Source organism: Entelurus aequoreus, linkage group LG10, assembly GCF_033978785.1.
Source record: "Entelurus aequoreus isolate RoL-2023_Sb linkage group LG10, RoL_Eaeq_v1.1, whole genome shotgun sequence".
Lineage (NCBI taxonomy): Eukaryota > Metazoa > Chordata > Actinopteri > Syngnathiformes > Syngnathidae > Entelurus > Entelurus aequoreus.
Window position 1 is genome coordinate 45,754,477 of NC_084740.1, and position 26,766 is coordinate 45,781,242.

Below are 26,766 nucleotides of genomic sequence, written 5' to 3' on the forward strand. Positions count from 1 at the left end.
GTAGGGTCTCCCAAGGCAAACTGGTCCTAGGTGAGGGATCAGACAAAGAGCAGCTCGAAGACCTCCATGAAAAATAAAAACAGAGGACCCAGATTTCCCTCGCCCGGACGCGGGTCACCGGGGCCCCCCTCTGGAGCCAGGCCCGGAGGTGGGGCACGATGGCGAGCGCCTGGTGGCCGGGCCTGTCCCCATGGGGCCCGGCCGGGCACAGCCCGAAGAGGCAACGTGGGTCCCCCCTCCAATGGGCTCACCACCCATAGCAGGTGTCATAGAGGTCGGGTGCGATGTGAGCTGGGCGGCAGCCGAAGGCAGGGCACTTGGCGGTCCGATCCTCGGCTACAGAAGCTAGCTCTTGGGACGTGGAACGTCACCTCGCTGGGGGGGAAGGAGCCTGAGCTAGTACATTAAATATTATATGATCATATTATTACTTCTATAGATTATTATAAATATTATATGATCATATTATTACTTCTACATATGATTATGAATATATGATAATATTATTACTTCTATACATTAATATAAATATTATATGATCATAATATTACTTCTATAGATTATTATAAATATTATATGATCATATTATTACTTCTATACATTAATATAAATTTTATATGATCATATTATTACTTCTATAGATTATTATAAATATTATATGATCATATTATTACTTCTATATATGATTATGAATATATGATGATATTATTACTTCTATACATTAATATAAATATTATATGATCATATTATTAATTCTATACATTAATATAAATATTATGATCATATTTTTACTTCTATACATTATTATAAAAATTATATGATCATATTATTACTTCTATACATTAATATAAATATTATATGATCATATTATTACTTCTACATATGATTATGAATATATGATAATATTATTACTTCTATACATTAATATAAATATTATATGATCATAATATTACTTCTATAGATTATTATAAATATTATATGATCATATTATTACTTCTATACATTAATATAAATTTTATATGATCATATTATTACTTCTATAGATTATTATAAATATTATATGATCATATTATTACTTCTATATATGATTATGAATATATGATGATATTATTACTTCTATACATTAATATAAATATTATATGATCATATTATTAATTCTATACATTAATATAAATATTATGATCATATTTTTACTTCTATACATTATTATAAAAATTATATGATCATATTATTACTTCTATACATTAATATAAATATTATATGATCATATTATTACTTCTATAGATTATTATAAATAATCTATAGAAGTAATAGATTAATATGATCATATATCACAAGAATATATGATCATATTATTACTTCTATATATGATTATGAATATATGATCACATTATTACTTCTATACATGATTATAAATATTATATGATCATATTATTACTTCTATACATTAATATAAATATTATGATCATATTTTTACTTCTATACATTATTATAAAATTATATGATCATATTATTACTTTTATGTATTATTATAAATAGTATATGATCATATTATTACTTCTATATATGATTATGAATATATGATAATATTATTACTTCTATACATTAATATGAATATTATATGATCATATTATTACTTCTATACATTATTTTAAATATTATATGATCATATTATTACTTCTATACATTATTATAAATATTATATGACCATATTAATACTTGTATACATAATATAAATGTTATATAATATTATTACTTCTATACATTTTTATAAATATTATATGATGATATTATTACTTCTATACATCATTATAAATATTATATGATCATATTATTAATTCTATACATTATTATAAATATTATATGATCATATTCTTACTTCTATACATTATTATAAATATTATATGATCATATTATTACTTCTACACATTAATATAAATATTATATGATCATATTATTACTTCTATAGATTATTATAAATATATGATCATATTATTACTTCTATATATGATTATGAATATATGGTAATATTATTACTTCTATACATTAATATAAATATTATATGATCATATTATTACTTCTATACATTATTATAAATATTATATGATCACATTATTACTTCTATACATGATTATAAATATTATATGATCATATTATTACTTCTATACATTAATATAAATATTGTGATCATATTTTTACAACTATACATTATAAAAATTATATGATCATATTATTACTTCTATGTATTATTATAAATGGTATATGATCATATTATTACTTCTATATATGATTATGAATATATGATAATATTATTACTTCTATACATTAATATGAATATTATATGATCATATTATTACTTCTATACATTATAAATATTATATGATCATATTATTACTTCTATACATTATTATAAATATTATATGACCATATTAATACTTGTATACATAATATAAATATTATATAATATTATTACTTCTATACATTTTTATAAATATTATATGATGATATTATTACTTCTATACATCATTATAAATATTATATGATCATATTATTAATTCTATACATTATTATAAATATTATATGATCATATTCTTACTTGTATACATTATTATAAATATTATATGATAATATTATTACTTTTATACATTATTATAAATATTATATGATGATATTATTACTTCTATACATTATTATAAATATTATATGATCATATTATTAATTCTATACATTTTTATAAATATTATATGATGACTAATGTCCCCGTTGCAACACAAACAACAGTTCTTAGAGAACAATATTGTTACAAATATGAACAAACGTCCAACAAACGTCATTAAAACACCAAAAAACGTCTTCAATGACACCTTGAAAAGCGCTCACCTGTGTGTTTGTGTACCGCGGTGACGTCACAAAGAGTCAGGACGCACTTCCTTGACGACGATTGCTGCGGTGGTACCACACGTGACCAGCAGAGGGCCTCAGCCTATTTAATTCGCGCATGCGTGCTGCCTTCAATGAGGGAGCGAGGAAGTCACCAACCCGGAAGCTCTTTTTTTCCGTCGCTTATTTTCTTGCACTTGTAATCAACAAGATGTACTTCATGTAGACTTAATTTTCTTTTTTTTAATACCTTGTTGTTGTTTTGTCAGACTTACGCAAAAACCTGTTTTAAGTAGTATTCTAAGTAATAGTACGCCCACGGAACGCTTCCTTCCTGAGGGTGAAGGGTAAACAACATGGCATGTTATTATGTAACACTGACAAGTATCTTCTTTATTTCCTGAGATGCACTTTATTCCTATAAACTTTAAAAGTGGGGAGAAAGAAGACACGTTGGAGTCATCTATTCTCTACACTGCCGCCTGTTGGCCATGCAGGAATAGGCTTCCTATTTCATCATTTACCAAACATCAAATTATAACTTTTTTGTAGTCTACTTTACATTTAATATATATGTAAGTGCTGAAGGGAATATAATTGATATATATGTATATGTGTGTGTCTGATAAATGGCATGTTGTGGGCAATAAGAGGTTAAAAAGTGGGGGACAGGCAGTGGGGGACAAGTGTGACGTCACAGAAGGAGGTGTCATGTCCACAAGGTGTCATGTCCACAAGGTGTTATCTGACATCAACAACCTGCAGTGATTCTTCTTGTCTCTTCATGTGAGTATGCACTTTGTGTATTCATTGCTGCATGTGTGTATTTACACGTGTATGTTTGTGTGCTGTGTTGTGTTGTTTCATGACTGCTTCACAAGAATATTTATTTACAGTATACATATTGAAGAACATACATATGTTGTTGTTTTTTAATTGATTGATGGAGAAGTCTATTGACATCTTAAAGAATGTAATCCATGCAATGCTTTAAAAAGGCAAATGGATGACACAAAAAGCCAACAGGCTTGTTTCCGTTGTGGTCCATTAAATATTCATCACATTTGATACATTCAATAATAGAAGATATATAACCTGTAACATTTATATAACAAATTACGTTGAATAAAATGGATAAATTATGTACGTATACACAGTATACATGTCAGGTGATTTGAAAAACAATATATACAAAAACACTATATGTACATGACTATGCACATGTTGACTCCAAGAGTGTGCAAAACAGAATGAGGAAATATATATACACTATAACCACATATAAATATATATACATTATAACCACATATAAATATATATACACTATAACCACATATAAATATATATACACTATAACCACATATAAATATATATACACTATATCAATCAATCAATCAATCAATGTTTATTTATATAGCCCTAAATTACAAGTGTCTCAAAGGGCTGCACAAGCCACAACGACATCCTCCGTACAGAGCCCACATAAGGGCAAGGAAAAACTCACCCCAGTGGGATGTCAATATGAATGACTATGAGAAACCTTGGAGAGGACCACATATGTGGGTGTAACTTATATGAACACATCTATAGATTGTAACTTATATAAACACATATATAGATTGTAACTTATATAAACACATATATAGATTGTAACTTATATAAACACATATATAGATTGTAGCTTATATAAACACAAATATATATTGTAACTTATATAAGCACATATATAGATTGTAACTTATATAAGCACATATATAGATTGTAACTTATATAAGCACATATATAGATTGTAACTTATATAAACACATATATAGATTGTAACTTATATAAACACATATATAGATTGTAACTTATATAAGCACATATATAGATTGTAACTCATATAAACACATATATAGATTGTAACTTATATAAACACATATATAGATTGTAACTTATATAAACACATATATAGATTGTAACTTATATAAACACATATATAGATTGTAACTTATATAAGCACATATATAGATTGTAATAATAATAATAATAATAATAATAATAATACCTGGGATTTATATAGCGCTTTTCTAAGTACCCAAAGTCGCTTTACATGTTAAAAACCCATCATTCATTCACACCTGGTGGTGGTAAGCTACTTTCGTAGCCACAGCTGCCCTGGGGTAGACTGACGGATTGATAGATTGTAACGTATATAAACACATATATAGATTGTAACTTATATAAGCACATACATAGATTGTAATTTATATAAACACATATATAGATTGTCACTTATATAAACACAACAGGACAATGACCCCAAACACACGTCAAAAGTGGTAAAGGAATGGCTAAATCAGGCTAGAATGAAGGTTTTGGAATGGCCTTCCCAAAGTCCTGACTTAAAGGTGTGGACAATGCTGAAGAAACAAGTCCATGTCAGAAAAGTAACACGTTTAGCTGAACTGCAGCAATTTAGTGGTAGAAAATTCAAGCAGAAGCTTGACATGTAAGCAAATATTAAAGGCCTACTGAAAGCCACTACTAGCGACCACGCAGTCTGATAGTTTTTATATCAATGATAAAATCTTAACATTGCAACACATGCCAGTACGGCCGGGTTAACTTATAAAGTGACATTTTAAATTTCCCGGGAAATATCCGGCTGAAACGTCGCGGTATGATGACGTATGCGCGTGACGAAGTCAGTTTAACGGAAGTTATGGTACCCCGTAGAATCCTATACAAAAAGCTCTGTTTTCATAATTCCACAGTATTCTGGACATCTTTTGCAATTTGTTTAATGAACAATGAAGGCTGCAAAGAAGACACTTGTAGGTGGGATCGGTGTATTAGCAGCGGACTACAGCAACACAACCAGGAGGACTTTGTTGGAGAGCAGACGCGTTAGCCGCCGACCTCACCTTGACTTCCTACGTCTCCGGGCCGCCAAACGCATCGGGTAAAGTCCTTCGTCCTTCCGCCGATCGCTGGAACGCAGGTGAGCACGGGTGTTGATGAGCAGATGAGGGCTGGCTGGTGTAGGTGGAGAGCTAATGTTTTTAGCATAGCTCTGTGCGGTCCGGTTGCTAAGTAGGCTTCAATGGCGTCGTTAGCACAGCATTGTTAACCTTCGCCAGCCTGGAAAGCATTAACCGTGTATTTACATGTCCATGGTTTAATAGTATTGTTGATTTTCTGTCTATCCTTCCAGTCAGGGATTTATTTTTTTTGTTTCTATATGCAGTTAAAGCACGATGCTGTCACGTTAGCTTGTAGCTAAAGCGTTTCGCCGATGTATTGTCGTGGAGATAAAAGTCACTGTGAATGTCCATTTCGCGTTCTCGACTCTCATTTTCAAGAGGATATAGTATCCCAGGTGGTTTAAAATACAAATCCGTGATCCACAATAGAAAAAGGAGAGAGTACATAGTTCTGTGAGGTCCGGTTGCTAAGTTGCTAAATTAGCCTTAGCGTCGTTAGCAACAGCATAGTTAAGCCTTACCAGGCTGAGAATTTTTAACCGTGTAGTTACATGTCCATGGTTTAATATTATTGTTGGTCTTCTGTCTATCCTTCCAGTCAGGGGTTTATTTATTTTCTTTCTATCTTCATTTGAGAACGATGCTAACAGGTTAGCTCAGTAGCTAAGTGTGTCACCGATGTATTGTCTTGGAGATAAAAGGCACTGAATGTCCATTTCGCGTTCTCGACTCTCATTTTCAAGAGGATATAGTATCCGAGGTGGTTTAAAATACAAATCCGTGATCCACAATAGAAAAAGGAGAGAGTGTGAAATCCAATGAGCCAGCTTGTACCTAAGTTACGGTCAGAGCGAAAAAAGATACGTCCTGCACTGCCTCTCAAGTCCTTCACTGTAACGTTCCTCATCTACGAATCTTTCATCCTCGCTCAAATTAATGGGGTAATCATCACTTTCTCGGTCCGAATCTCTCTCGCTCCATTGTAAACAATGGGGAATTGTGAGGAATACTAGCTCCTGTGACGTCACGCTACTTCCGGTACAGGCAAGGCTTTTTTTTATCAGCGAGCAAAAGTTGCAAACTTTATCGTCGATTTTCTCTACTAAATCCTTTCAGCAAAAATATGGCAATATCGCGAAATGATCAAGTATGACACATAGAATGGATCTGCTATTCCCGTTTAAATTAAAAAAAATCATTTCAGTAGGCCTTTAACATTGCTGTATGTATACTTTTGACCCAGCACATTTGCTCACATTTTCAGTAGAGCCATAATAAATTCATAAAAGAAGCAAACTTCATGAAAGTTTTTTGTGAGCAACAAGTATGTGCTCCAATCACTACATCACAAAGAAATAAGACTTGTAGAAATGATTGGAAACTCAACACAGCCATGACATGATGTTCTTTACAAGTGTATGTACACTTTTGACCACCACTGTATATAAAGACATGTATATACTTGTATAAACATGTATATATTTGTATAAACATGTATATACTTGTATAAACATGTGTATACTTGTATAAACATGTATATACTTGTATAAACATGTATATACTTGTATAAACATGTGTATACTTGTATAAACATGTGTATACTTGTATAAACATGTGTATACTTGTATAAACATGTGTATACTTGTATAAACATGTGTATACTTGTATAAACATGTATACACTTGTATAAACATGTGTATACTTGTATAAACATGTATATACTTGTATAAACATGTGTATACTTGTATAAACATGTATATACTTGTATAAACATGTATATACTTGTATAAACATGTATATACTTGTATAAACATGTATATATTTGTATAAACATGTGTATACTTGTATAAACATGTGTATACTTGTATAAACATGTGTATACTTGTATAAACATGTATATACTTGTATAAACATGTGTATACTTGTATAAACATGTGTATACTTGTATAAACATGTGTATACATGTATAAACATGTATATACATGTATAAACATGTGTATACATGTATAAACATGTGTATACATGTATAAACATGTGTATACATGTATAAACATGTGTATACATGTATAAACATGTGTATACTTGTATAAACATGTGTATACTTGTATAAACATGTATATACTTGTATAAACATGTATATACTTGTATAAACATGTGTATACTTGTATAAACATGTGTATACTTGTATAAACATGTATATACTTGTATAAACATGTGTATACTTGTATAAACATGTGTATACTTGTATAAACATGTGTATACTTGTATAAACATGTGTATACTTGTATAAACATGTATATACTTGTATAAACATGTATATATCTATATATAGTAAGTGCAAGGTGAAGAGTGTGTAGAAGGCAGCATGAAGGACAGATGATTAGACTGTAGGTGTCGTCCTTCATGGGGAGAAAGTCATAACTCACAGCAGCTGTCACGTCTCTGCAAGAATATCAACACCAGGTTCCTGATTTTTTAAATGAAAACAAAACACTAAGCTACTGTCTACTTTTGACATCAATATTGTTGCTGTGCTCTTGTCCAACTTCATTTGTCACCTTCAAAACCATAACATTGAGTGGCAAATGTTAGCATTACTAGCATAGCTATGCCAGCTACATGCTAACATTACATTTGAACATCAGGCCAAGTTAGCATTACTAGTATAGCTATGCAAGCTACATGCTAACATTCCCTTTCAACATCATTCTAGGTTAGCATTACTAGCGTAGCTATGCAAGCTACATGCTAACATTACATTTTAACATCAGGCTAAGTTAGCATTACTAGCATAGCTATGCAAGCTACATGCTAACATTACATTTTAACATCAGGCTAAGTTAGTATTACTAGTATAGCTATGCAAGCTACATGCTAACATTCCCTTTCAACATCAGGCTAAGTTAGCATTACTATTATAGCTATGCTTTACCAGCAGCTTTACCATGAATTGATTAACGTGGGCCCCGACTTAAACAAGTTGAAAAACTTATTGGGGTGTTACCATTTAGTGGTCAATTGTACGGAATATGTACTGTACTGTGCAACCTACTAATAAAAGTTTCAATCAATCAATCAATCATGCAAGCTACATGCTAACATTACATTTTAACATCAGGCTAAGTTAGCATTACTAGCATAGCTATGCAAGCTACATGCTAACATTACATTTTAACATCATGCTAGGATAGCAAAATTAGCATAGCTATGTGAGCTACATGCTAACATTGCATTTTAACATCATGCTTGGTTAGCAATATTAGCATAGCTATGTGTGTGGGCTACATGCTAACATTACATTTTAACATCAGTCTAAGTTAGCAATATTAGCGTAGCTATGCCAGCTACATGCTAACATTCCCTTTCAACATCAGGCTAAGTTAGCATTACTAGCTAGTATAGCTATGCTTTACCAGCAGCTTTACCATGAATTGATTAACGTGGGCCCCGACTTAAACAAGTTGAAAAACGTATTGGGGTGTTACCATTTAGTGGTCAATTGTACGGAATATGTACTGTACTGTGCAATCTACTAATAAAAGTTTCAATCAATCAATCAATCATGCAAGCTACATGCTAACATTACATTTTAACATCAGGCTAAGTTAGCATTACTAGCATAGCTATGCAAGCTACATGCTAACATTACATTTTAACATCGGGCTAAGTTAGCATTACTAGCATAGCTATGCAAGCTACATGCTAACATTACATTTTAACATCGGGCTAAGTTAGCATTACTAGCATAGCTATGCAAGCTACATGCTAACATTACATTTTAACATCGGGCTAAGTTAGCATTACTAGCATAGCTATGCAAGCTACATGCTAACATTGGCATTTTAACATCATGCCAGGTTAGCAACATCAGCATAGCTATGTGAGCTACATGCTAACATTGCATTTTAACATCATGCTCGGTTAGCAACATTAGCATAGCTATGTGAGCTACATGCTAACTTAACATTTGAATATCAGCTATGTTAGCAACATTGGCAAAGTTATTTATGCGAGCAACATGCTAACATTACATTTGATCATCATGCTAGGTTAGCAACATTAGCATAGCTATGCGAGCTACATGCTAACATTATATTCACTTGTGTCCAGGTGGTGCAGTGAGGGCGGAGCCATCGTGATGCAGCAGGACCCGTCCAAACCTTTGAGACCTGCAACCCGGCAGGGGTCCGCCCCTGTTTTCCCCGCCTACTCCAGCTTCTCCGTGAGCGAGGAGGTCTTCCTGGAGGCCGCCAACGTTCCTCTGTTGAGGCGCATGCTGGTGGAGCTGCCCCACCTCCACGGCGACAGTGTGGACCCGGCGGACCAGAATGCTTTGCAGCTGGAGGTCACCAAGCTCCTCCTGGAGAAGAAGGAGTTGATGAGGCTGGGGGTCACCATCAGCAGAGGTCACGTACGCATGGTGGACACCATCTTGAGCCAGCAGGCCTTGGCCCACGTGGACAGGCTGACTTCCCCCCCCAGTCCGGTGGACTTGGACCTCTTGTCCAGTGACATCATTCTGGCTTCTCAGCACCACGACTACCAGATGGTGCACCTGCTTCTGGCCAGGGGGGCCCGGATCCAGCGCCCGCACCCCCACCTGTGCCAGTGCAGCACCTGTGGCCAGCACCTGGACCCCTTCACACACTCGCTGTCCCGCATCCACGCCTACCAAGGTCTCGCCAGTCCAGCTTACCTGGCCCTGTCCCACCCAGACCCTGTCATGGCGGCGCTGGACCTGATCCAGCAGCTGGCGCTCTTGGCCCACACCGAGGTGGAGCTTAAGGTCAGACTTTTTCTACCTTTTCATCTAATTACTGACAAAAGTACACACACTTTTACTCACGCAGGTAAACAAACATATTTGCAAGTTAAAAAAAAGTATTATTCAATTAAAAAAGCGATTTGCAGGTGAAACAACTCTTTTCTTCTGTTAAAAACAAATATTTGACAGTCAAATTTTTTTTTTCTTAAGGATAAAAACATGTTTCTTCAATTATAAAAAATATTTTCAAGAATACATTTTTTTTCTTCAATGAAACATTTTTTTTTGCAAATATAAAACAAATTTTTACAAGTAAAATAAATAATTCACAAGTAAAAAAAACAAACACGTTTCAACAGGTAACAAAACAATTTGCTAATAAAAAATAATAAATCTGCAATTAAAATCAAATAATTCATACGTTAAAAAAAACTATTTTATGCGTTTAAAAAAAACATTTTTTGCAAGTAAAAAAATATTTGCATGTATATTTTTTTTAATTCAATTATAAAAAATATTTTGTAAAATTGTTTTTTTCTTTTATTTAAAAAAAAATCCCAATTATAAAACTATTTGCAAGTAAAAAATATTTGCAAGTATAATTGTTTTTCTTCAATTATTAAAAATATTTTCAAAAATATATATTTTTCTTTTATTAAAAAAAAATATCCGCAATTATAAAAATATTTTCTGCAAGTAAAAAAATATTTGCAAGTATGAATTTTTTTTTTTATTATCATTTTATAAAAAAAAGAAGTTTCAATTAAAAATAATATTCAAAAGTATAAAAACAATTTTCTTCGGTTAAGAAATGATTGACAGGTATAAAAACAAATTTCTGCAAGTAAAAAAAATATTTACAAGAATACTTTTTTTTTTTTCCAATTATAAAAAATATTTTCAAGAATTCATTTTTTTTCATAAATTAAAATTTTTTTAAATACAAATTCTGCATTTAAACCAGACAGGTCTACTGTCCAGAATACAGTAGAAAAAATATTTGTGATTGGCAAGTATAAAAATACATTTTTGCATGTAAAAAATAATAACTGCAAGTATAAAAACAATTTTCTTTAATTAATAAAAATATTGGCTAGTATAAAAACGAATTTCTTCAGTTAAAAAACGATTGCCAAGTATAAAAACTAATTTATGCAAGTAGAAAAATGATTTGTAGGTAAAAAAAAAAGAACTTGCAATTAAAAACAAACAATTCCTAAGTTAAAAAAAAACAATGTTATGCTTTAAAAAAAAGATTGCAGATAAAAAACACATAACTGCAAGTAACAAAATATTTTCAAGAATACATTTTTGTTGTTCTATTAAAAAATATTTTCAAGTATAAAACAATATTCTGAATGTCAAATATTATTTGGCAATAAAAATATTTGCAAGTATAAAAACAATTTTTTTCAATTACATTTTTTTTCAAAAGTATATGAACAATTTTATTCAATTAAAAATGATTGGCAAGTATCAAAATGTATTTTTTTTTCAATAAAAAAAAATATTTGCAAGTATAAAAAGAATTTTCTTCCGTTAAGAAATGATTGACAGGTATAAAAAGACATTTCTGCAAGTAAAACAAATATTTACAAGAATAAATAAAAAATTATTCAATTCTAAAAAATATTTTCAAGAATACATTTTTTTTCTTCAATTACATTTTTTTTTGCAAATATAAAATAAATTTATGCAAGTAAAAAAAACTCATTCGCAAGTAAAAAAAAAACTTTTCAACAGGTAACAAAGTTTTTTAAGAATATGTTTTTTTTTCAATTATAAAAAATATTTTCAAGAAATTTTTGTTTTTCTTCAGTTAAAAAATTATTGCCAAGTATAAAAACACATTTATGCAATTAAAATCCAACAATTCATAAGTTAAAAAAAAAAAATTTTGTGTTTCAAAAAGATTGCAGAGTAAAAAAGTATTTTCTGCAAGTAAAAAAAATATTTGCAAGTCTAATTTTTTTCTTCAATTATAAAAAATATTTTAGATTTTTTTTCTTTTATTAAAAAAAATATTCGCAACTATAAAACAATTTTCTGCAAGTAAAAAATTATTTGCAAGTATGATTTTTTTATTTAATTAAAAAAAATGTGCATGTATAAAAAAAAGTTTAATTAAAAAAAATATTCAAAAGTATAAAAACAATTTTCTTCAGTTAACAAATGATTGACAGGTATAAAAACACATTTATGCAAGTTAAAAAAAAACGTTTCAACATTTAACAAAACAATTTGCAAGTAAAAAAAAATATTTGCAAGTAAAAAAAATATTTTTAAGAATAAAAATGTTTTTCTTCAGTTTAAAAAAAAATATAAGTATAAAATAGTTTTCTGCATGTAAAAAAATATTTGCAAGTATGTTTTTTTCCAATTTAATAAAAAAAATATTGGCAATATAAAAACATTTTTTTTCAGTTAAAACATGATTGCCAAGTATAAAAACTAATTTATGAAAGTAGAAAAAAATATTCGTAGATAAAAAAAAAAATCTGCAATTAAAAAGAAACTACGGAGCCCCTAAAGGGACATGGGAATTTATTTTTTTTTAGACATGTATCTCGTGGCCACGAGAAAGTATCTCGTGGCCAGAAAGCATTGGATGCGTGCTGATGGTTTAGTGTGTGTTAAAATGGCAGTTTAGGAGTTAATATGGCTGTATTTCCAGATAGGACTTTCCCCCATGTGTGTTGTGGCAAAATGTGAATGCTTGATTAGTAGGTGTGAGACAAACACTTTATCTTCCTGGTTATTGTAACGCTACGTGTTTGACATTATTTAAGACGTTATCATGCCCGGGAAAGGACAGTTTTCCTCTTCTGTGGCTGTGGGGGGTGGGCGTGGCTTGCGGACCTGCAGCGAAGCGGAGTGTGTCAGTTAGTCCGATGTTGATGTGATCAAACTTCTTTCTTGCTTGGAAGATACACACACAATTGTAACTGTTATTTCTTCCTGCAAATAATAAATATGTACAACGTGTTTGGATGTATTCATTTATGTAAAATTGTCATTAAATGTAATATTGCCTGACAAAAAGTGATACGACGTACGTAATATTTTGATATTTACACATCGCATATTCACACACGCGCATCTGACTAGAATACCCTTATGTGCATTACATATATCAACATCAACTACCTACTGTACTGTTTACTTGTTGAAATACCCTTTTTAGAACAAATATCTACCCACATAATTTATATGTGTATATATAATATATATATATGTGTATGTATGTATATGCATATATATATATATATATATATATATATATATATATATATATATATATATACAGTATATACACGCACACACACACATATACATGTATACTGTATAGGAAGAAACACACATAAATATATACAGTATACATATATACACACAAACACTAAATTTGACAAACAAAATAACTACTATTTTTAAGAACAAGTTACAGTAATATAATATATATATATACACTACCGTTCAAAAGTTTGGGGTCACCCAAACAATTTTGTAGAATAGCCTTCATTTCTAAGAACAAGAATAGACTGTCGAGTTTCAGATGAAAGTTCTCTTTTTCTGGCCATTTTGAGCGTTTAATTGACCCCACAAATGTGATGCTCCAGAAACTCAATCTGCTCAAAGGAAGGTCAGTTTTGTAGCTTCTGTAACGAGCTAAAGTGTTTTCAGATGTGTGAACATGATTGCACAAGGGTTTTCTAATCATCAATTAGCCTTCTGAGCCAATGAGCAAACACATTGTACCATTAGAACACTGGAGTGATAGTTGCTGGAAATGGGCCTCTATACACCTATGTAGATATTGCACCAAAAACCAGACATTTGCAGCTAGAATAGTCATTTACCACATTAGCAATGTATAGAGTGTATTTCTTTAAAGTTAAGACTAGTTGAAAGTTATCTTCATTGAAAAGTACAGTGCTTTTCCTTCAAAAATAAGGACATTTCAATGTGACCCCAAACTTTTAAACGGTAGAGTATATATATACATGCTTATACATAATATGTATATATATATATATATATATATATATATATATATATATATATATATATATATATATATATATATATATATATATATATATATATATATATATATATATATATGTGTATATATATATATATGTGTATATATATATATATATATATATATATATATATATATATGTGTATATATATATATATATATATATATATATATATATATATATATATATATATATATATATGTGTATATATATATATATATATATATATATATATATATATATATATGTGTATATATATATATATATATATATATATATATATATATGTGTATATATATATATATATATATATATATATATATATATATATATATGTGTATATATATATATATATATATATATATATATATATATATATATATATATATATATATATATATATACACATATATATATATATATATATATATATATATATATATATATATATATATATATATATATATATGCATATACATACATGCACATGTATATATATATGCATATACATACATGCACATATATATATATTATATATACACATATAAATTATGTGGGTAGATATTTGTTCTAAAAAGGGTATTTCAACAAGTAAACAGTACAGTAGGTAGTTGATGTTGATATATGTAATGCACATAAGGGTATTCTAGTCAGATGCGCGTGTGTAAATATGCGATGTGTAAATATCAAAATATTACGTACGTCGTATCACTTTTTGTCAGGCAATATTACATTTAATGACAATTTTACATAAATGAATACATCCAAACACGTTGTACATATTTATTATTTGCAGGAAGAAATAACAGTTACAATTGTGTGTGTATCTTCCAAGCAAGAAAGAAGTTTGATCACATCAACATCGGACTAACTGACACACTCCGCTTCGCTGCAGGTCCGCAAGCCACGCCCCCCCCCCCCCCCCACAGCCACAGAAGAGGAAAACTGTCCTTTCCCGGGCATGATAACGTCTTAAATAATGTCAAACACGTAGCGTTACAATAACCAGGAAGATAAAGTGTTTGTCTCACACCTACTAATCAAGCATTCACATTTTGCCACAACACACATGGGGGAAAGTCCTATCTGGAAATACAGCCATATTAACTCCTAAACTGCCATTTTAACACACACTAAACCATCAGCACGCATCCAATGCTTTCTCGTGGCCACGAGAAAGTTTCTCGTGGCCACGAGAAACTTTTTATAAAAAAAAAAAAAAAAAAAAAAAAAAATATATATATATATATATATTTTTTTTTTTATAAAAAGTTTCTCGTGGCCACGAGAAAGTTTCTCGTGGCCACGAGATACTTTCTCGTGGCCACGAGATACATGTCTAAAAAAAAAAAAATTCCCATGTCCCTTTAGGGGCTCCGTAAGAAACAATTCACAGGTAAAAAAAAAAAAAGTATGCTTTTAAAAAAAGATTGCAGAGTAAAAAACTATTTTCTGTAGTTAAAAAAATATTTGCAAGTAAAACACATTTCTGCACATAACAAAATATTTGCAAGAATACATTTTTTTCCTTCAATTATAAAAACGATTTTGAAAATGCATTTTTTTCTTCTATTAAAATTTGTTTTGGCAAGTATAAAACAGTGTTTTTAATGTAAAACATTATTTGCAAGTAGGATTTTTTCATTTAATAAAAAAAATATTTGTAATCATAAAAACAATTTTTTTCAATTAAAAAAATATTCAAAAGTATTTAAACAATTCTATTCAATTAAAAATGATTGGCAAGTATCAACAATTTTTTTTTTCAATGAAAAAAATATTTGCAAGTATAATAACTATTTTATCCCATTAAAAAATGATTGTCAGGTGTAAAAACACATTTATGCAAGTAAAACAAATATTTACAAGAATAAAAAATATTTTCAAGAATAATTGTATTTTCTTCAATTAAACAATTTTTTTTACAAATATTAAACAAATTAATGAAGTAAAAAAAAAAATCATTTGTAAGTAAAAAAAAAAAAACTTTAACAAGTAACAAAACAATTTGCAAGTTCAAAAAAACTGTTTTCAAGAAAAAACAATTTTTTCAATTGTAAAAAATATATTCCATAATAAAAAAATATTTAGTTACAAATGATTGCCAAGTAGAAAAATACGTTTATGCAAGTAGAATCAATCAATCAATGTTTATTTATATAGCCCTAAATCACAAGTGTCTCAAAGGGCTGTACAAGCCACAACGACATCCTCGGTACAGAGCCCACATAGAACAATTATTAGTTGTTAAAAAATATATATCTGTAATTAAAATCAAACAATTCATAAGTTAAAAAAACAATTGCATGCGTTTAAAAAGATTGCAGAGTAAAAAACTATTTTCTGCAAGTAAAAAATATTTGCAAGAATACATTTTATATCTTAAATTATAAAAAAGATTTTGGAGAATACATTTTTTTCCTCAAGTTAACAAATGATTGACAGGTACAAAAACACATTTATGCAAGTAAAATACTTTTCAACAATTTACAAAACAATTTGCAAGTAAAAAAAAAAGATTCGCAAGTAAAATAAATATTTTCAAGAATAAAAATATTTTTCTTCAGTTTAAAAAAATATATAAGTAGAAAATAGTTTTCTGCATTTTTTGCAAGTATGTTTTTTTTATTTAATAAAAAAAAAATATTGGCAATATAAAAACACATTTCTTCAGTTAAAAAATGATTGGCAGGTATAAAAACTAATTTATGAAAGTAGAAAAATATTCGTAGGTAAAAAAATGAATCTGCAATTAAAAAGAAACAATTCATAAGTTAAAAAATAAAATTTTCTGCAAGTAAAAAAATATTTGCGAGTATATATTTTTTTCTTCTATTAAATACAAATATTCGCAAGTATACAACAGTTTTCTGCATGTAAACAAATATTTGGAAGTATGATTTTTTAATGTAATTAAAATAATATTTGCATTTTTAAAAATATTTTTTTTCAATTAAAAATATATTCAAAAGTATAAAAACAATTTTCTTCAGTTAGGAAATGATTGACAAGTATAAAAACACATTTATGCAAGTAAAAAAAAACATTTTCTTCAAGTAAAAAAAGGATTTGAGAAGAAGTATCTTCTACAAGTATAAGAAGTATCTTCTACAAGTATAAGAAGTATCTTCTACAAGTATAAGAAGTATCTTCTGCAAGTATAAGAAGTATCTTTCTTGCAAGTATAAGAAGTATCTTCTGCAAGTTTAGGAAGTATCTTCTGCAAGTATAAGAAGTATCTTCTGCAAGTTTAGGAAGTATTAGAAGTATCTTCTGCAAGTGCAAATTTGGTCCGGTGGTCTTGTGGCTGAGGTGAGCTGAGATGTTCCTCCACAGCAGGACTACCAGAACCTGTGGTCCCAGTGCCAAGACTTCCTGGTGGCCCTGCTGGACCTGTGTCACACCACGGAGGAGGTTCAGGCCGTGGTACACGGTCCCTCTCAGGACCTCAGCAGGTTGAAACTGGCCATCAAGTACCAAGTCAAGAAGGTGCGCCAGGTCTTCTTTCCAGGTCTCCAGTCCATGTTTGAAGATGTTCCTCTCTCTCAGTTCCTGGCCCACCCCAACTGTCAGCAGCAGCTCTTGTCCATCTGGTACCAGAACTGGTCTGGACTCCGCCAGCAGACCACGGCGGTGAAGGTCCTGCTGGTTCTGGGGGTCTCCTTGGGCTTGCCTCTTCTGGCCTTGGTGTCCTGGATTGCACCGTCCAGCAAGGTAAGCGTGAAGGTCCTGCTGCTGCACACTTGGACCTTCTTGGAGACCTCTTCTGGTGCTTCTCCTGCAGTTAGGCAAGATCCTGTGTGGACCTTTCCTGAGGTTTGTGGCCCACGCCGCCTCCTTTGTGGTCTTCCTGTGCCTGCTGGTCCTGAACGCGGCCGAGCGCCTCCAGGTGGCGCCCAACACCAGCACCTCACAGCTGCTTCGCATGAAGACAACTCCCTTCACCTGGGTGGAGGTCTTCATCATCACATGGGTTCTAGGTGCGATCCAGGTCCAGCACGGGGCCTCAGTTCCTCATGTTGGTGTTTTGATGTCTCCAGGGAAGATCTGGGAAGACTGCAAGAAGGTTTGGTCCCAGGACATCAGGGAGTACGTCTCAGAACCTTGGAACCTTCTGGACTTCACCATGGTGGCTCTCTTCACCAGCTCCTTCACGGCTCGACTGATGGCCTTCTGGCACGCGTACGCCGCCCAGCGCTACGTGGACCAGCACCACACCCACCTGCCCTCCCACATCCAGTACTTCCAGCTGGGTAAGTCCAAACATCTCCTGTCCTAACCTCAGACCTGAGTCCAGTTCTCGACTTCAGCTCGGGCCGACTGGGCGCCGTCGGACCCGCAGCTCATTTCCGAGGGCCTTTATGCCGCGGCCGTGGTGCTGAGCTTCTGGCGCGTGGCCTACGTCCTGCCCGCCAACCAGAACTTTGGACCCCTGCAGGTTTCTCTGGGGAGAACTTTGGGGGACATTTTCAAGTTCCTGGTGATCTTCATCACCGTGTTTGTGGCCTTCATGGTGGGACTCTTCAACCTGTACTCCAACTACCTGGGCGCCAAGCACAACCCAGCCTTCACCACGTGAGTCCTCCAGGTCTTGAAGGGGAAGTGCTCTTTTTCACAATCCTTCTGTAAGACAGGAACATTCTAAGTCCTCAAATATGGCAAGTAAGAGGTGGCTAACACTGCAGCTAACACTAATGCACCAACAATACTCCATTTACATGTGGTGACCTGAATATTAACAAGTACTGGTCATATTGTTATTATAAGTGCTGACGCAGACTGACTATTTTAGTAAAAAACACATTTGCATATATAAAAACAATTTACTTCAATTTAAAAAAAAATGCAAGTATAAAAGTATTTATTTTTCCAATTAAAAAAATATTGGCATGTATAAAAATAAATTTCTGTATGTAAAAAAAATTAATTCAATTAAAAATATAATTGCAAGTATAAAAACTATTTTATTCAATTCAAAAAATAAAATCAAGTATAAAAACAATTTTAATCAATAAAAAAATGATTGCCACGTATAAAAATACATTTATGCAAGTAGTAAAAATTATTCGTAGGTAAAAAAAACTAAACAAATACATCTGCAAATAAAAATTATTTAAAAAAAGATTGTCTTCTGTAAGACAAGAACAGGTTATGCATTCTAAGTCGTCAAATATGGCAAGTGAGAAGTGGCTAACAAAGCAGCTAACAGGAGTACACTATTGTACTCATTAAAAACACCAACAATACCCCATTTACATGTGGTGACCTGAATATTAACAAATAATAGTGATATTGTTATTTTAAATATTACCAAGTATTAGTGATATTGTTATTTTAAATATTACCAAGTATTAGTGATATTGTTATTTTAAATATTAACAAGTATTAGTGATATTGTTATTATAAATATTAACAAGTATTAGTCATATTGTTATTATAAATATTAACAAGTATCAGTGATATTGTTATTATAAGTGCTAACGCAGACAGACTTTTTTAGCCAAGCTAACTAGCTTATGCTGCTATATTGACATGTTGAGCTGCTGCATGGCCTCTGAGTCGGTGAAAGTTAATTCTAGATGATAAATCATGTCTCTCACCTGGATAGTAGAAGGTTGTGGACACAAACCCACAAGTTGGTCAACTTTGACATCCAACTTAGACCCGGAGATGGTGAGAAAGACACTTTTTTAACCCTTTGTGAGGATGATGATGAATTGTTGATGTAAAGGGGAAGATATAAACATCCCATCAGTCTGTATCCCAGTGAGAGCAGACATTGTACAGTAAGTGATTGTTTTATTATGTTCTTGTTCAGCACTCAGCAAAGTACATGATGCTTAGTGTTTGACCTCTACAACTTGTAGATCATCCTCCTTATGTTCAGGCTCAAAAATAGAAGTTTCCGGATCATCATTTGTCCCAAAGTAGTTTTTGTTGTCTCTCATCAAGTCTGCCATGATTAGTAGTCTTGATGTTGTTGAAGGGGAAGTGAGCGTTGTGATGTGTCTGTGAAATTAATACTTAAAATTACTAAAATATGACATATATACTTACATCATGTATATATTACATGTTATTATGAATGTTACTACATGACATATATACTTACATCATGTATATATTACATGTTATTATGAATGTTACTACATGACATATACTTACATCATGTATATATTACATGTTATTATGAATGTTACTACCTTACATATATACTTACATCATGTATATATTACATGTTATTATGAATGTTACTACCTTACATATATACTTACATCATGTATATATTACATGTTATTATGAATGTTACTACATGACATATATAATTACATCATGTATATATTACATGTTATTATGAATGTTACTACATGACATATACTTACATCATGTATATATGACATGTTATTATGAATGTTACTACATGACATATATACTTACATCATGTATATATGACATGTTATTATGAATGTTACTACATGACATATATACTTACATCATGTATATATTACATGTTATTATGAATGTTACTACATGACATATATACTTACATCATGTATATATTACATGTTATTATGAATGTTACTACCTTACATATATACTTACATCATGTATATATGACATGTTATTATGAATGTTACTACATGACATATATACTTACATCATGTATATATGACATGTTATTATGAATGTTACTACATGACATATATACTTACATCATGTATATATGACATGTTATTATGAATGTTACTACATGACATATATACTTACATCATGTATATATGACATGTTATTATGAATGTTACTACATGACATATATACTTACATCATGTATATATTACATGTTATTATGAATGTTACTACATTACATATATACTTACATCATGTATATATTACATGTTATTATGAATTACTACATTACATATATACTTACATCATGTATATATTACATGTTATTATGAATGTTACTACATGACATATATACTTACATCATGTATATATTACATGTTATTATGAATGTTACTACATGACATATATACTTACATCATGTATATATTACATGTTATTATGAATGTTACTACATGACATATATACTTACATCATGTATATATTACATGTTATTATGAATGTTACTACATGACATATATACTTACATCATGTATATATTACATGATATTATGAATGTTACTACATGACATAAATACTTACATCATGTATATATTACATGTTATGAATATTACTACATTACATATATATATTACAAGTTATTATGAATGTTACTACATTACATATATACTTACATCATGTATATATTACATGTTATTATGAATGTTACTACATGACATATATACTTACATCATGTATATATTACATGTTATTATGAATGTTACTACATGACATATATACTTACATCATGTATGTATTACATGTTATTATGAATGTTACTACATGACATATATACTTACATCATGTATATATGACATGTTATTATGAATGTTACTACATGACATATATACTTACATCATGTATATATTACATGTTATTATGAATGTTACTACATGACATATATACTTACATCATGTATATATTACATGTTATTATGAATGTTACTACATGACATATATACTTACATCATGTATATATTACATGTTATTATGAATGTTACTACATGACATATATACTTACATCATGTATATATGACATGTTATTATGTGTGTTACTACATGACATATATACTTACATCATGTATATATGACATGTTATTATGAATGTTACTACATGACATATATACTTACATCATGTATATATTACATGTTATTATGAATGTTACTACCTTACATATATACTTACATCATGTATATATTACATGTTATTATGAATGTTACTACATGACATATATACTTACATCATGTATATATTACATGTTATTATGAATGTTCCTAAATGACATATATACTTACATCATGTATATATTACATGTTATTATGAATGTTACTACATGACATATATACTTACATCATGTATATATTACATGTTATTATGAATGTTACTACATGACATATATACTTACATCATGTATATATGACATGTTATTATGAATGTTACTACATGACATATATACTTACATCATGTATATATTACATGTTATTATGAATGTTACTACATGACATATATACTTACATCATGTATATATTACATGTTATTATGAATGTTACTACATGACATATATACTTACATCATGTATATATTACATGTTATTATGAATGTTACTACATGACATATATACTTACATCATGTATATATTACATGTTATTATGAATTACTACATTACATATATACTTACATCATGTATATATTACATGTTATTATGAATGTTACTACATGACATATATACTTACATCATGTATATATTACATGTTATTATGAATGTTACTACATGACATATATACTTACATCATGTATATATATTACATGTTATTATGAATGTTACTACATGACATATATACTTGCATCATGTATATATTACATGTTATTATGAATGTTACTACATGACATATATACTTACATCATGTATATATTACATGCTATTATGAATGTTACTACATTACTTATATACTTACATTATGTATATAAAATATGTAAATATGACATGTTATTATGAATGTTACTAGATACTACATATATACTTACAGTGTGTATATAAAATATGTAATTATTACATGTTATTATGAATGTTACTAGATACTACATATATACTTACAGTGTGTATATAAAATATGTAAATATTACATGTTATTATGAATGTTACTAGATAGTACATATATACTTAGTGTGTATATAAAATATCAATCAATCAATCAATCAATCAATCAGCTTTATTGTCCATTCTTACATGTACAAGACACATAAGAACTGAAATTACATTTTCGGCACAATCCCGCTAAGAGCAGACATACGTTACAGGGAGACAAGACGGGACCGCCAACGGATCAGCCTCACTTAGGCGCTCCTTAAAAAGGTGGGAAAAAGGTGACATTGGGGAAGGGGGGAAGTAAAAAAAATATCAGTCTGAGGCTGGACCCTCAGGAATGGTCCAGACTGAGTCCGAGGAAAAAAACCTCACATAGCATGGCACACATAAACATGGTACATTTAATCACAACAACTCGCAACAGAGTCATCCAACAGGACTTTGGAGGCCGGCAGCTGCTGTTGAGCGCTGCTCAGCCCCCACAACCCCGGAGGAATCAAGCAGTGGTGAAGGCGTTGATTTGGGGAGGGGTGTGTGCGTGCATGTATGCCCAATTAACTTGGGTGAGATGTTGGATTGTCTTTATGGGCCGAGGCCGGCCCCAAGAGTTCAAGAGTTCAAGAGTCCGACCCAGGTGCTTTTGAAAAAAAGGGAAAGGTCAAAAGCGTCCATCTTTGAGGAGTCCTCAGGGGAGTGTTTTCAAACAGCCTGTTCCTCAAGGCCATTCGAGGGAGTCAAATCGTAGATTAAGATGTTGTTTTTCTTCGAGCAGTCAAAACAATGACATTCCTGCTCTGTATGCTGGCTCTGACAATTCCAATTTATTCTTTCTGTAACATCATCAAGATGGAATCTACCTTGCGATTCAAATCAGCAATCGCTCCAGTCTGTGATCCCACAGCACGACCCAATCCTTCCATTGCGTTGAACAGCCTGTTGGCCCCTTGAGTGGCTGCCATCGTCTTCCGAATTTGACGATACACCAGAGCAATGCCCAGCCCAATCAGCAAATGCCCTGCGATCACAGCTCCAAATAGGTAGATGTCTTCCACGTCCTCGATGGAAAGGACTGAGAGGCACATGATTCTCCAAGTATTCCAGGAATCTCTCACGTACCCCGCAGCAATGGTTCCATCAGGGCAGCCAGGCTCCCCCGAGCCTCTTTTCCTTGTCGAAAAGACTGTGTCAATTGCGTCGAGAGTCCAGTTGATCAAATTCATTTTGATGTTTAGATTTGAGGACAGCTCAAGAAAAGAGGCTTCAAAATAGTTCAGACAAGACAAAAACAAAGAGAGCAAGCAGGGAAGGAGGGAGCGGAGAAAAATGCGACCGCCCTCACCAGAGGCAAGACAGAAATAATAAATATGTAATTATTACATGTTATTATGAATGTTACGAGATACTACATGTATACTTACAGTGTGTATATAAAATATGTAAATATTACATGTTATTATGAATGTTACTAGATACTACATATATACTTACAGTGTGTATATAAAATATGTAATTATTACATGTTATTATGAATGTTATTAGATACTACATATATACTTACAGTGTGTATATAAAATATGTAATTATTACATGTTATTATGAATGTTACTAGATACTACATATATGCTTACAGTGTGTATATAAAACCTTGATGGAGGTTTTTAGATATGTTTTAGAGCGCATTAAAGGTGTAACAGAGCAACCCTCATTAGCTCTATTGTTAGCTGACTCTTGCTAATGTTTATTTATGATTTAGAATGCATTAAAAACATGTGTTCTTGTCTTACATAAGGATTCTAAATGATGGACACATTCCTAAATGTTATGTTCCATAAGCTGATAAATGCACTCTGTATGTGTAGACTGGAGGAAAGTTTTAAAACTCTCTTCTGGGCCATCTTCGGCCTGTCGGAGGTGAAGTCTGTGGTGATGGACGTGGAGCACAAGTTCATCGAGAACATCGGCTACTTCCTGTACGGACTCTACAACATCGTCATGGTGGTCGTGTTGCTCAACGTGCTCATTGCCATGTTCAACAGCTCCTTCCAGGAGATACAGGTGGGTCTACTACTAATGTACATGACTTCCTGCTGGCTAACATGGAGTATGTTGACATGACTTCCTGCTGGCTAACATGGAGTATGTTGACATGACTTCCTGCTGGCTAACATGGAGTACGTTGACATGACTTCCTGCTGGCTAACATGGAGTACGTTGACATGACTTCCTGCTGGCTAACATGGAGTACGTTGACATGACTTCCTGCTGGCTAACATGGAGTACGTTGACATGACTTCCTGCTGGCTAACATGGAGTATGTTGACATGACTTCCTGCTGGCTAACATGGAGTATGTTGACATGACTTCCTGCTGGCTAACATGGAGTATGTTGACATGACTTCCTGCTGGCTAACATGGAGTATATTGACATGACTTCCTGCTGGCTAACATGGAGTATGTTGACATGACTTCCTGCTGGCTAACATGGAGTATGTTGACATGACTTCCTGCTGGCTAACATGGAGTACGTTGACATGACTTCCTGCTGGCTAACATGGAGTACGTTGACATGACTTCCTGCTGGCTAACATGGAGTACGTTGACATGACTTCCTGGTGGCTAACATGGAGTACGTTGACATGACTTCTTGCTGGCTAACATGGAGTACGTTGACATGACTTCCTGCTGGCTAACATGGAGTACGTTGACATGACTTCCTGCTGGCTAACATGGAGTACGTTGACATGACTTCCTGCTGGCTAACATGGAGTATGTTGACATGACTTCCTGCTGGCTAACATGGAGTATGTTGACATGACTTCCTGCTGGCTAACATGGAGTACGTTGACAGGACTTTCTGCTGGCTAACATGGAGTATGTTGACATGACTTCCTGCTGGCTAACATGGAGTATGTTGACATGACTTTCTGCTGGCTAACATGGAGTACGTTGACATGACTTCCTGCTGGCTAACATGGAGTACGTTGACATGACTTCCTGCTGGTTAACATGGAGTACGTTGACATGACTTCCTGCTGGCTAACATGGAGTACGTTGACATGACTTCCTGCTGGCTAACATGGAGTATGTTGACATTACTTCCTGCTGGCTAACATGGAGTATGTTGACATGACTTCCTGCTGGCTAACATGGAGTATGTTGACATGATTTCCTGCTGGCTAACATGGAGTATGTTGACATGACTTCCTGCTGGCTAACATGGAGTATGTTGACATGATTTCCTGCTGGCTAACATGGAGTACGTTGACATGACTTCCTGCTGGCTAACATGGAGTATGTTGACATGACTTTTTGCTGGCTAACATGGAGTATGTTGACATGACTTCCTGCTGGCTAACATGGAGT

The 26,766-nt window shown here is 31.9% G+C and overlaps 1 protein-coding gene across 5 annotated transcripts in view; it reads left to right on the top strand.

The window, feature by feature from the left end:
* Nucleotides 1-3,030: 3,030 nt before the first annotated feature.
* LOC133658686 (short transient receptor potential channel 6-like) overlaps nucleotides 3,031-26,766 on the top strand; it is a 36,647-nt gene continuing 12,911 nt past the window's right edge. The window contains exons 1-9 of one of the 5 annotated variants that reach the window (XM_062060994.1): nucleotides 3,605-3,666; nucleotides 5,637-5,824; nucleotides 9,957-10,632; nucleotides 17,991-18,143; nucleotides 18,204-18,368; nucleotides 18,439-18,634; nucleotides 18,695-18,907; nucleotides 18,965-19,229; nucleotides 25,263-25,458. In XM_062060994.1, coding sequence (XP_061916978.1) covers nucleotides 5,673-5,824; nucleotides 9,957-10,632; nucleotides 17,991-18,143; nucleotides 18,204-18,368; nucleotides 18,439-18,634; nucleotides 18,695-18,907; nucleotides 18,965-19,229; nucleotides 25,263-25,458 — 2,016 coding nt within the window. In that variant the 5' untranslated portion in view covers nucleotides 3,605-3,666; nucleotides 5,637-5,672. Of the gene's footprint in view, nucleotides 3,667-5,636; nucleotides 5,825-9,956; nucleotides 10,633-17,990; nucleotides 18,369-18,438; nucleotides 18,635-18,694; nucleotides 18,908-18,964; nucleotides 19,230-25,262; nucleotides 25,459-26,766 lie in introns of all 5 variants that reach the window. The other 4 variants (XM_062060996.1, XM_062060993.1, XM_062060997.1 and 1 more) reach the window with 4 other exon arrangements.